The 13,280-nt window shown below is 41.0% G+C and overlaps 1 protein-coding gene across 3 annotated transcripts in view; it reads right to left on the bottom strand.

Moving 5' to 3' along the window:
- Positions 1–5,367: 5,367 nt before the first annotated feature.
- The window catches only part of col18a1a (collagen type XVIII alpha 1 chain a), a 49,170-nt gene continuing 41,257 nt past the window's right edge, over positions 5,368–13,280 (bottom strand). For all 3 annotated transcript variants that reach the window (XM_084452352.1, XM_084452353.1, XM_084452354.1), the window contains 12 exons: positions 13,024–13,054; positions 12,510–12,563; positions 10,610–10,644; positions 10,184–10,315; positions 9,756–9,915; positions 9,606–9,670; positions 9,303–9,431; positions 9,090–9,119; positions 8,382–8,693; positions 7,870–8,067; positions 7,347–7,462; positions 5,368–6,828 (listed from right to left, as the gene is read on the bottom strand). In XM_084452352.1, the coding sequence (XP_084308478.1) occupies positions 6,615–6,828; positions 7,347–7,462; positions 7,870–8,067; positions 8,382–8,693; positions 9,090–9,119; positions 9,303–9,431; positions 9,606–9,670; positions 9,756–9,915; positions 10,184–10,315; positions 10,610–10,644; positions 12,510–12,563; positions 13,024–13,054 (1,476 nt within the window). In that variant the 3' untranslated portion in view covers positions 5,368–6,614. The remainder of the gene's footprint in view (positions 6,829–7,346; positions 7,463–7,869; positions 8,068–8,381; positions 8,694–9,089; positions 9,120–9,302; positions 9,432–9,605; positions 9,671–9,755; positions 9,916–10,183; positions 10,316–10,609; positions 10,645–12,509; positions 12,564–13,023; positions 13,055–13,280) is intronic.

Here is a 13,280-nt window from a genome sequence, read left to right as displayed (position 1 = left end):
AGTTTTGCCTGTGATTGTCTTTGGATTTAACAGGTTAGCAAAGATTTGTGAGGAATGTTAAGGCTATTCAACACAAGCAGTTTTGTTGCTCAGCTAACAGCGGACTGGTGAGGCTGACATTAATGTTTCAGTTTGTGGGCATGTAGACTAATTGTAGACTAGGAAGACTAGGAATTTCTTGAGTCATTTTGTTATTGCCTCCATGTACTCCATGTATTAGCTCATTACATTTTCAACTTGATCGTTACTGTTTCACTTGATTCATTTTCCAAGAGAACGCAATTCTCCGTTATTACATTGTGCATTTTTAGTCATAGGCTAATGTAGCTGTGTGTCGTAATATTGCCTCCGGGATTAAGTCATTAGTGTGGTTGCCCCGAAGGGCAACACACTCTAGTACTTGGTCGACTTTATTTGTTTGTTTGGTTGGTTTGGATCTAGAGCAACCCCAAAAGTTTGCCACGCTACTCCTCCCACAGTTCTAACGGCACACACAATAGTCATATGTCAAATCGACCAGCTTCATCGGGAATCATGTGCTTCCTCATTGCTAAGCAATATCTTTGATAGTTTTATTTATATTAATTTATTAGTGTATAAAAATTTCCAGCAGCTGGTGCGGTTCTGCAGTCGCTATAACGCACTGTTGTGACGAAAAGAGAGCTGAGCCAAAAGGCAAAGCTCTCGATCTACCGGTCTATCTTCGTCCCCACCCTCACCTATGAGTTTTCTCCGGAGGGTGGCTGGGGTCTCCCTGAGAGATCGGGTGAGAAGTTCAGTCATCCGGGAGAGACTCGGAGTAGAGCCGCTGCTCCTTTGCGTCGAAAGGAGCCAGTTGAGGTGGTTCGGGCATCTAGTGAGGATGCCTCCTGGGCGCCTCCCTAGGGAGGTGTTCCAGGCGTGTCCGGCTGGGAGGAGGCCGCGGGGTAGACCCAGGACCAGGTGGCGGGACTACATCTCCGCACTGGCCTGTGAGCGGCTAAAGATTCCCCAGGCAGAGCTGGTTGATGCTGCTAGGGAAAAGGATGTCTGGGGCCCCCTGCTGGAGCTGCTGCCTCCGCGACCCGACCCTGGATAAGCGGATGAAGATGATGATGATGATAAAAATTTCCCATTGACTTGAATGGGAATAGGGAAAATCTCCAGTTCAAATATTTTTATCTCGGTAACCTTAAGGCCTAAAGTTACCAAACTTGGTAGAGTGGTTAACAGTCAAGAGTCCTACTCTGGAAAAAATATGGTGGCGCTATAACAGCCCACTTTACCTCTTGATACTCTTGAACCATAGGTTGTAAAATCAACATTTCTTCTAATTTTTAATAAGATTATTAAAATCAAAGCCATTGTAGGGTTGAATGTAACCCAGAGGAAGAACTATAAGTGCATGCACACAACATCCAACACACACATGCACACACTCAAGACACACACGCACACACATACACACACACACACGCACACACACACACACACACCATACACACACCCTGTAATAACAACACTAAGTAATAATAATGACAACCACGCTAAAACGACTGCACTGATTTTCATAAAGCTCGGTGGACTGGCAGAAAGCTCTTGACATATCGAATGCAGCAATACCAAACATGTCTTGCTCGCACGCATGTGCACGCGTACAGAGACACAACATGCATTCGTAGATGTTGGTCTGTGTTCTCTGAGCGTCATTTGTAGTCTGTGAATATTATCCTGTAAGTGATCTTCAAATTAATACTGTTTTGCGCTCCCTGGGAAAATCAGTCTTTGTAGCCTTTTTGAGAATTAGCATTTGAAGAAAATCACCCTATTTCTTATCTAACATATTGGGATAATCATAATTAATATTTTTATTAAAACGTTATTTCCATTAAAACTTAAACTGAAGCATCCACTTTTGAGAGCATTGTAAGAAGTTATTCAGAGCAATCCACTATTCTTTTCACATTCCCTCCACCTCAATTGGCTCTGAATTGTCATCTCCTATTGTCACTTCGACAGAGTGAGTCCAGAACTGTCACTGATGTTTCAAGGGCTTTGTGAAAATGGTGTATGGGCTGTCACCTGTCACTGTCTGACAGGGAGCGGCATTTCACACAGCACCCTTTCAATTGTGCCCCATAGAGTCTGTGTCAGTGTAAGGTCATGACCTGAGAGCTGATTACACTCCATAGGTTCATGACCCCATGACCCTGAATGATACTCATTACCAAGCAGGAAGTGTAACTGCCATCTACATTTGATATCCCTCTTTTTTATGACTCGTAAAGGCACCCTGTCCTGATTCGATTGGAGAAAGCCAGTCGGTGTGAAATGCCGGCTTTCAACAATCCAATCATGTAGTGGAGAGGGGGGAAGCTTTTGTATAGTAATCGAACACACCTAGTTTTACATTACCTTTGACAGGAGTGCCTTAACAGAATAAATGGTCTTCTTGAATGACTTCAGTCATACAGTATATGTATCCCCTTATAATTTTAGAATTTGCGCCAGTACAGTATAGGTAAAAGCATTACACCTACAGTACTGTACTTAAAGGGTGCTATATGTTCAAAGAGCAACCCTCAGAGACACCTTGAACACCTTTCTCTGTCGCCAAGGACATTGATTTGTGTCAAGGATGCGCTTGCAAGGCCACACAGCTAAATCCCATTGAGTGCGCCATAAAACCACCGGGCAGGACAGTGGTTGAGTGAAAGGTACTGAGGTGAGATTGCAATCTCATCAGAAAGCAGGAAGGTCTGCGATCTAGGGACCACTAGCATGGCTCAAGGTAATGGGATGTTTCCCTCAAGTCAGTTAGACGTTACCTGCTTTCCTGTTGACAATGAGCCTACATAACTGCATTCAAGAATAGTGTGGTGTATTTTACATGCAATGATGGAAAAGTAGTTATTACCGTAGTGATAGGGTTAGAGGTGAAATATTTGTTGTTCACACCCCAGAACTGATTGAATATTACTAAGGATCAATCGGCTTGCTAAGAATCGAGATTGTGATTGTAGATATTCCAAACAAATTCCATGTGCATTAAAATATATTTTAAAAGATATTTTCTGGAGCAAAGTGATGACATCAAATAAGTTAACATTTAGAACCGTACGCCGTACGAGTGACTGAAGTGTCTATCACCTTTGCTTCCAGCAAGTAGCCAACCCATTCTATAGTTAAGCAATAAGGAACTCGAGGCAGCGGCAAACCCTTGAACTGTACATTATTCACAACAAAGTACTGCCTCGAGTACCTTATTGCTTTTATAATACGGGTTGCCAGCGAAAGTATAAATAGTAAACAAAGACAATGACTGCCTTTCAGCACAAAATCATTTTAACAACGTTTTGTATCGCATTTCAGTAACGTTAGAGAAAATAGTCCCCGGTGTGGCTGTTGCTATGCAACAGACATAAACAAAGGGCGTGTCTCTTGTCTAAGTGATGAAAGCCATAGCTGGCTAACACCCTTGAACAATGATTCCCGATTTAGCTACAGAACCTGCCGGAGAAGTCCGAAAACATCTTGACACATTTTCAAACAGGTTTATTTTGATAAACAGATCACATATTCGGAATCCAAATGGTAACTTTGTGTAGGAAGGAAATTATTACAAAGTTAATAAACTAATGTGATAGTATTTTAACTGATCTAGTCAAAAAGGATTTACCAAGATTCGTTCAAAAGGTTAGGTCTGGTTTATTGTGAAAAGCATACGAGCGCAAGGACTTCCTGAAAACGCAACAAGGGTGGTTTCGTCAGCGAAGTGAGCCTTCATGGGTTTTGCTGTGCCTTATATGCAATCAAAACAAAGGTACGTTGCTTCCAGGATGTGATTGGCTACTCCATTGTACATATGAAATGGCAGGCATGGCCAAGAGTAAAGACATGTGACATGAGAAAAAGGCGGTAGTTTCTAAGAGGGACAAAGGGACAAAGGATGGTTATTCTAGAGTAGACAGATGGCCTTCTGGAAGCCATTTTGTATGTTAGCACAGCTATGTGAATATTTGGGGGGGAGGTGATGAATTACAAGAGAAGTGAGAGGACAAAGGTTTAAGGTGTTTGGATGTAAATTCCTCAACACTAACACACAGTCCGAGAGATTGAATTAGAAGTCTGTTATATTTGGAATGCTGACAGTGTAACAGGTGCATTCATTTCTAACCAAGATGAGGCTCTAGCGAGATTATACAGTACTTTATGCTATACACAGTACACCCCGTGACTCGCTCAAACTCGCGACAAACAACGAACCTCGTAACCATGCCAATTGGGAAAGCTGACTTTGCTTAGCAAAGTATATACAGGTGCATCTCAGAAAAAATTAATATTGTGGAAAGTTCATTATTTTCCTAAATTTAATTCAAAAAGTGAAACTTTCATATATTACAAATTCATTACACATGTAGTGAAATATTTCAAGTCTGATTACCTCCATGCCACGCTGCATGTCGATGCAGTAATTTGTGCAAAACTATCCCCAACCAAGTATTGAGTGCATCAATGAACAAACTGAACACACAGTATCATCATAAAGATTAAAACAAAAAAGGCTTGACATATTTCACTTTGTGTAATGGATGTAGAATATATGAAAGTTTCACTTTTTGAACTCAATTACAGAAAATAATGTGTTTTTTTTCATAATATTCACAATATTGTTTGGGATGCACCAGTATTGTATTGCTTGTACTGCTATCCCAAATAAATGTTCAGCTTGTTTGATGCTTGCTGCCCGGCACAACACGGTCAGCTAGCAAGCCACCTAAGAGTCACGAGTGACAGTCCCAGCTAACTAGCAGTTTTGAACAAGCTTGCTTGCTGTGAACATGTTTCACCAGCTGCCAACACAACAGTAAAATAATCTTACCTGGCTAGCTACAGTAGCTAGAGATTTTATCCCCCAGATAGTTTTACAGCCACCGAGAGAGTACAGCACCACAGAGTGTGGTGCAACGTTCAGAAAGTGATTAGAAACATTGTTGCAAAGGGTGCATCAAAGAATGTCAACATGAAGCATTTAACATGTATTGCACAGTTGTATGTAGATGCGGATGCTGCAGCTCTCAGTGCAGCCAAGTCATTTCACATGGACAGAAAGCTAGTTTGCTAACATTAGCCAGCTAACTAAGAATGTGAACATGGGGGGTGGTTTCTAGTACTGATTACTGTATTATATAAAATAAATAAAAATAAATAAATAAATAAACTTACTTACTTAATATTAGATTGGTATCAGCCAATTGTGCTTGTAGAAAATCTAAAATCAGATCTAGATCAGTCCATCCCTACAGTATATATTACTAAATATAAATAGATCTAAAGTACAACTATCTAACCTCTATGAAAGTAAATCACAATTATGTCATGGATGGAAAAAAAACATTTATTCAGTGCCTGGGAGAAATGATACAGCACATACTGGTTACATAAAGAATGGATATCCACAGGTTCATACATGTTCAGTCACCACACGTCAGTAGCACTAGAGCCAAGTTAGTCTCCAAAATTCAACACAAGTCTACTGCAAAGTGTCTTCATAAAATACATCAGGTTTCCACAAACATCACAGTCAGCAGTCACTCCAAAAGAGATTAGCACCAAATTGAACACAAATATTTTATAGCCTCACCAATGATGGGTAATTATAAATAAGAAATGTTTCTGATTAAATTGACCCTTCAATCAAATTTGCCTAAGCCTCTGTATAAGCTGCTTCCAAAAGGACATGTCACGTAAGTGTATGGCAAGTGTATTTATATTGTGTATGGAATTATTAAAAATAATATTAATCATCACATTTACATATTTGTGACCCGATAACACAATAATTACAATATTTAATATTCTACGTTGTATTCTTTTTTAATAAAAAAAAGTCATCCTGGACAAATCAAAACAATTTATTATCAGAATATCTTTTATTATGCAGTTCAAACACGTGTATTCTCAGATTTCAAGATAAAGTTTTGTAACTCACTCTAGCTTGCGTACATGTAGCTATAAGGTATTATGTGTAAAAAGTGCAGACTACAATATGGATCAGGGTGTTTTGTAATTGGTTTTAGTTTTCCAAATCAAATCATATGTTCTCTCATAACTTCATTAAAAAATAAATATCTATTATCTTCTTTAATTAAAATATTCTTTAAACACTTGCTGCACCCCTTAATAACCCATAATCCTTAAATGAAATGGAAATTTAAAAAAAGTGAAAAATGATACACAAAAATAATGATAAACTAGTTGAATATTCCAAAACAAAGACAGTTTAAAAAGTAAAAACATGGAAAATAAACAACAAAAATAAACATCACAATTGACATATAATACAAACCTTTTTTTAATTAAATGGATACAATTTTAAAATGCGGCTGCAATTAGCTTCTATTCTCTTGTTCAACCCCTTGGAAAAAATATGTGCCCAATGCCCCGAGAAAAGAGCAAACGCTTCTCTGTTAGACCCGCCTCTTTGGCATTTTCTGGAAGGGAGGAGAAGACGATGGGAAGCTTCTCTGCCGCGAGAGAGCCACAGGCCCAGTTCGTCGGACGTCGTGTTTTTCGGGGACAGGAAAAACAGGTCCGTTCCTCGGACGTAAAAATAATAAAAAGTGACGACTTTCTTATTTTTTGGAGTGTGTGACGAAGCTGTTCTCGATACACAAGACGATGTAGCTGCTAGAGCAGCTGCCGGGAATCTGCTGTAGGAGCTGGCCCGACTGCAGCGAGGACGCCATGCCGGTCACGGCGCGGTCGCCGGCTCGCCACGTCTCGCAGTAGCTGTCCGTCTGGCGATGGCCCTTGCTGCTCGAGCCATGCCAGATCATTTTCTCTGGCCTGGGCAGGAAACAAGGGGTATGAAAATGAAGTCAGTTGAGGTTATTTGTTCTCTACACTGATGCCCAAAAATATTACATTCGATTTTAGTGGAGGTGAAACAAGTTATGTAATGCTTGTTAGAATTCATCTTTTCTCTCTAGCTGTCTGCGCCTCAGCAGTAACTGTCACAAAGGTTGTGAAATTGGTTTAAAATGTTTTAATTGGCTACCGTTACTGTGCACTGTTAAAAAAGTAGGCCTATCTTGACTCATGAATAATGTCATTTCTAGCAATAGTGCCTTAATGAACTGTACCTTCAGCACCTTAATGAAGTGTACCTGTGACTGGTCTTTCTCACGTAGAGACAGCTAAGCAATAATGTGACATGCAGTATAATGTATTCTCACTTTTAGACCCATGTATTGTAATCGTGCTCTATACCAAAATTGGGGGAAATGAAATATGCAAATGTACAAATGCATGGCCAGACACGGCTTTGTTGTACATGATGTGGTGTCTGGAAGACCAACACTCACCATGCACTGTCCCTGAGGATATCTCTGCCATCGAAGGAGTAGATGGACACATTTTCTTTCATCCTACCCCCGGTCTCACTGAAGAGAGACTCCCAGTTGTTAAACAGCACTTGATCCTAGAAGACGGTGCAGAAAATATTAAGCAAATTAAAAGTGTAAACACGGTTTCAACATTCGCAAAAATAATTATTGGCAGTATACAAACAATTAGTTCCATCCATTCAAATTGTGAAATGGTTTCCAAACAAAATAGTAATGATATGAATCAAATTGGCCCACTGACTTCCACCGTAACCGAGTGTGCACCTGCATAGCAACTGCACCTAGCCCTGAGGCAATCAGGGAAATTATAATCTCTACGTGCCAGGTTCATGCAAAACAGACTGAGCATAGGCCAAAAAAATGAATAATGAAAGTTGTTATAGAAAATGTCATCTGTTGTTAGTGTACAGCAAGTAGTTGTAGTTAGTAGTTGCAAGTGGCTTTCAAGAGTCTTGTACTGTAGCCGTTCACGTTAACATACCTTGAGGTTAACGATGGGAAGGCTGTCTCTGTCGGACTTGCGGACGATGCTGTAGAGGTCTTGGAGTTTGGACGACAGGAAAGCCCTGAAGGTGCCCTTGAGTCCAACAGCACGCGCCTGCTGGAAACACAGGAAGTCTACCCCGCGGATGCCCCGCATGTTGCCCCCCTGGGGTGTGTTCAGGGCCATGAGGTGTAGCTGTTTGGTAAAAGAAAGAGGTGTGTTACAAAACCACTCGCTTCCTGCCACTACAGACGCTCTACACTCCAGTCAACACGTTATCGTACAGGTTCTTCAGGGTGCAATTTCCGCTCACTTTTCTGAGGGTTATGGCCCATTAAAGCAGACTACTGTACCAACATCATGTCTGGCTGTTTATCAAAGGTAGCTGGCTAAACTGGTAATCCTACAACCTTTATGCACATCTGGAGATGAACAGCTACGGTATGGATTCATAAACTGAGGACAATTAGAATGACAGAAAAACCTGAACAGAATTTCAGGACACTGACCCCGGGTCCCGAGGTGTGCACGTGTCCGGCAGGCTGAGGGACCGGTGGACTGGGTCGACGCGGGGTCACCGGGTACCGGATCTCGGGCTGCGGTGGTTCGTACCGATCGTACCTGGGGTCATACTGAGGAGGGTATCTGGGGTCTGGCTGGGGCGGTCTAGGGATCTCCACGGGCTGGCGTGGAGGGGGCTCGATCGGGTGAGTGGGGGCACCGCCCTGTGAGTAGCGCTCGGCTCCGTTACTGGGGGACTGGTCCTGGGACTGGGGGTAGAGGACTACCGGAGGAGGCTTGACTGCTGCGACTTCGTTGTCCTGTAGATCGGGTGCAACAAAGACTAGATTGAGATTTACGGTTTCTAATTTAAATAGAATGACATGCATAGTACTGCTGACTAGCTGGCAGTTATCAAGTCAATAAATATTACTTGTAGATCCTTCATACAGTATGGCACCGTAGGGAAAAAAAAGTTTTGGGGCTGCTTGGATTATCTTCTTTAGGGCTTCCCCCCCCCCAAAAAAAGATCTAAAAGTCAAAATATTGGCAGATATATACTGTATGTAATTGTACCACTCTGCTATCGGAATAAGATCAGATCCCATATTGGTCAGGATCTAATTACTTGCTTTCATCAGCCTCAACATTATTTCAGCTTCAACGTTATTTTCAAATGTAGTTGATACATAATCCCTCCGTTGGGACAAATTTACCTCTCTGTAGAAGGGGCTGTAATCTCCCAGCTGAATGGAGAAAAAAGAAAAACAAACATTTTTCAGGATTGGTGATCAATTCAAATGTGACAATCACAGCTTTGAACAATCCTAATTTCAATCAAGTTCACATTGAAATGTATCTACTGTATGAATGCCACAGGAGACAATTTTTAGCCATGTCTTCCACATAAAAGAAGCTGCTAACCGTACCAACACTTGTCTGAATCCTTCACGGACTCTGATGTAAAGGTCTGATTTGTCTACAACGTAGATGAGGGTGCCCTCTGTCTGTCTCCTGGCAGTGGCCATCATGGTGTCATACGACCTCAACACTGTTACCTAGGGAAGATAAATAGTTTACAATGTGAAAATAGTGAATAAAACTGATTCACTGGAAGGAAAAGTAAATGGAACACTTTCACTTCTCTAGGTGTGTATTTTTCTTGGAATCGTTTTATGGTACAGTACATTCAATTGGCTACAGAATGAGAACAGTATGTAGAGAGCTCTTACCCCGGAGGAGTGTCCAGGGTGTCCAGAGGGACCGGGTGGGCCAGGAGGTCCAGGGATACTGATGGCTGTAAAAAATAAATAAATAAATAAATATCTTAAGGATGGCAATTGTGTTTGAACTCATCATGATTGGTTAGTGAAATGACTGACCGTGGTTGGGTCTGTAGGCCCCTGGTAGTGAAGGGGACCCTGGGGGTCCAGGAGGCCCTGGCAGGCCTGGGTTTCCAGGTCGGCCGTCGTAACCAATCCCTGGAGACCCGGGTGGGCCCTGGGGACCAGGGGGGCCACTGATGGAGTCTCCCTTTGGACCCTAAAGGCACGACAAGTTGGTAAAAAATAGCTTGGAGTTAGAAATTATGTGAATTCTCCATTATCGATGTCATTAATCAACTTGACAATGTTGATTGAATGTAGGTAACTGCCTGTCTAATTTTTCCCATGGTGACTTCATGCCTTGTTCATGTCACCAGAAACTATACTGGAGCACAGGTTTTTCATCAAACACAGTGACTCTGGAAGGTTCACAATACCAATGGTGTGATGTCCTCGAAGTCTCCTCTAATATCCCTCTGACTTACCGGCAGTCCCGGGTTGCCGGATGGTCCCGGGGGGCCTTGTACTCCGCCGAAGCGGGGGTCGTAATATCCGCCACTGGGCTCTCCCTTCTCTCCCTTCACCCCCGAGTCCCCACGTTCTCCTTTCAGCTCATTCTGGAAAGAGACGAAACTCTCCTTGCGAACCTCTCAAAAACTTGCATCTTTCAAATTGCATGGTTCTGGATAGTTGCATACTGTATGATTTAATTAGGAATATGGTTCAAAGCACTGTGTTTGAACTCGGAGGGTCTTCAAATGCATAACCAAAATTGATGTAATAAATCACACCTCTAAGCTTGGACAAAATGCAGTAGTGGTGTCTGTATAGGTAATGTCAGCAGTTATCCTTGTATCCTTGGTGAATTAATCAGAAACAGAAAAAAAAGACTAAAATGGTGTGTCACTTACCTTGAAATTGAAAATGTCAAAGTTGGAAGCTACCCCTACAAAATGAACAAAAAGTATGATTAAGAACCTACAGTGGAATAACAGATTCAGCCCTGTATAAAAGCAAACGTGAATTCACAATAGCTGTGACCATTTTACATTACATTACATTACATTACAGTCATTTAGCAGACGCTTTTATGCAAAGCGACTAACAATAATTCCATTTAACGTAGGCATAGCCAATGTACTACTACTTGCCAGTACTCACAAGTGCATCTCCTTTCTAAAACAAGTGACTAAGAGCATAATCTAGTGCTGAAGGCAAAGTGCAAGAATAACAATCTAAAATACAATACTGTAGGTGCTTAAAGGGGTCCACGTTTGCAAAACTAACTTTTTCATTGTTTTTGCATATACATTTGAGTCTCTGATGGGCCTACTAACACACTAAGTATGACGTGAAACAACCCAGTCATTTTGTTGTGGTCAGCCTAAAAGAAAAATTGGTCACACTTTACAATAAGGGTCACAAAAAACATGAATTAACTGTTAACTAATGCTTATTTAGGGTAAGGTTAGGTTACTAATGATAATTAATACCTTAGTTAAGGTTAGGGTTAGGTGAGTTAACCTTAGTTAACATAAATAACATAAGTAAATGGTTAATAGAGACATTAGTTAACTGTTACTTAATGCTTAATAATGCATTAACTAATGCTTATTAATGTGCCCTTATTGTAAAGTGTTACCAAAAAAGTCAGTCCCTGCAAGCCGTTCAAATCTCCTGTGTCACTCTACGTCACGTTCAGGGACCCCGCTAGCTAGCATAATGTCTTCACACGGAAAATGCTGTTCTTGCATGTAGTAAGCAGCACAGATCGTCTCCCAAGCTCAAAGGACAGCAGAGCCGATTGGATAAATTTTATTTTTGATGGCAACGTTCCCGCTGAAATTGACAAAACACTGGCAGTGTGTGCTAGCCATTTTTTACCTGATGTTTTTTTCAACCTAGGTCAGTACAATGCAGGATTTTCAGATCAACTCTTTCTGAATGATCAAGCAATACCAACTGTTCGTAGAAAATATGCAGAAACTGTAAGTAGTTATGCTGTGTGTTTGTTTGCATATAGTACTAACGCTAGCTAGCTAACATAAACAAACTCCCCTTTTGCCTCAACCCAGGTGCTCCTCATCATATGTTAGAGTAACGTTAGTGAAATGAAATGGGTAAACTTCTAGTTTGAGCGGTCATTAAAATGATCAAATGTTAAGAAGTGGACCTCATTGGATTCCCCTCGACTTACAGAATCTCGATGTTATTGTTTGTAGTCGAATGGTGTCATATAGTCTGGTGGTGTCTAGCTAGCGAATGTAGCTAGAGATAACAGCATGCAACTGTGGAGATAACATGGGCACTAACGCTATCATGTCAGGGAGGGAGGACAATGAAATCTGTCACAGTGGCATCAAGTGTGGACGGCTAGCCAGCTATATTTGAGATAGCATAGCGCCGTTAACAGCCCTTGTTCTCTAGCCTGCCGACTTGCTTAGCTCAGCTCATTTGCATATGAAAAAAGCGCTCAATCCGCTCAATCTGATCTTGTAGTCAACAGAGGGGTATAGAGGCATACTAGAACCCTTATTCTGAGCGGTATTTTCAGCAAAAATACTCTGTTTTGGGGACCCCAAAGACTTATTAAATTTTTGAAAATTAGCATAATATGACACCTTTAAGAGGGAAGATTGTGGTAGTACTTCTTGAAGTACTTATTGAAGACCCATGTGCAGCCAGACCCATTTTTGGTGGACCAACCGACCGACAGATCGAGCTATAGAGCTGCTAGTCGCAGCTAAAACAAAAATCTTTGTATTGAAATGCATGGAGTGAATGAGATATGTAGATGGAGCTTTACTGTACCTGCTGATCCCGGGACTCCTGGCGAACCACGGTCTCCTTTCTCCCCCTTAGTTGCTGCAGAAGATACAGCAGCGTAGTCAGAAACAATGATAAAAATAACTGAAAACAATATACTGTAACATCAATGTATTACAGTTGATATATAATAAAGTAAGCTACATTTTCTTATTTAAATGATATGCTTTTGTAACAATGGATCTACATGCATATGAAGAAAAAACACTTTTAAATCAACTCTACCGCAGTGTCAGAGAAATTCCGGTGTTTAATAAGTAAATTATTTAAATCTGACTGCTGTTGACAGGCTTATCTCGACAATAGACTCAGCATTAAGCCCTCTTTAGTTTTAGATAGCTGGATCAAGTAGAGCAGACTTGTTTGTCTCTCCAGAGATTTTAGACCCTTGTTGATCTTCTCGTCGACTAGCTAGGTATTCTCTTAAATCCTCCGCTTTGAGAAGTTCCATCCAAAGTCATTATGTTTGACATACAAACAGCAATCTTACAGAACATACCTGGATAATTCCTGGAGATGTCATCGTATCGCTATAAAACAAAAGGAAAATGGACACAGTGGTAAGAACATTTTGACAAAGATGGCATATTAATACAAGTATTTTATTACTTAATGTCAGTAACTGTCAAAAAACAATAAATAATTTTATTTAGAAATAAAATAAACAAATCTTGCATGCAGCCAATTTGGGGCTCGAACCTATGACCCTGAGATTAAGAATCTCATGCTGGACCAACTCAGCCAGAGTGATTTTTA

This window comes from Borostomias antarcticus (assembly GCF_949987555.1).
Source record: "Borostomias antarcticus genome assembly, chromosome: 17".
NCBI classification, from domain to species: Eukaryota; Metazoa; Chordata; class Actinopteri; order Stomiiformes; family Stomiidae; genus Borostomias; species Borostomias antarcticus.
Note: the sequence above shows the minus strand (reverse complement) of the source record. Positions and strands in the feature narration are given on the sequence as shown.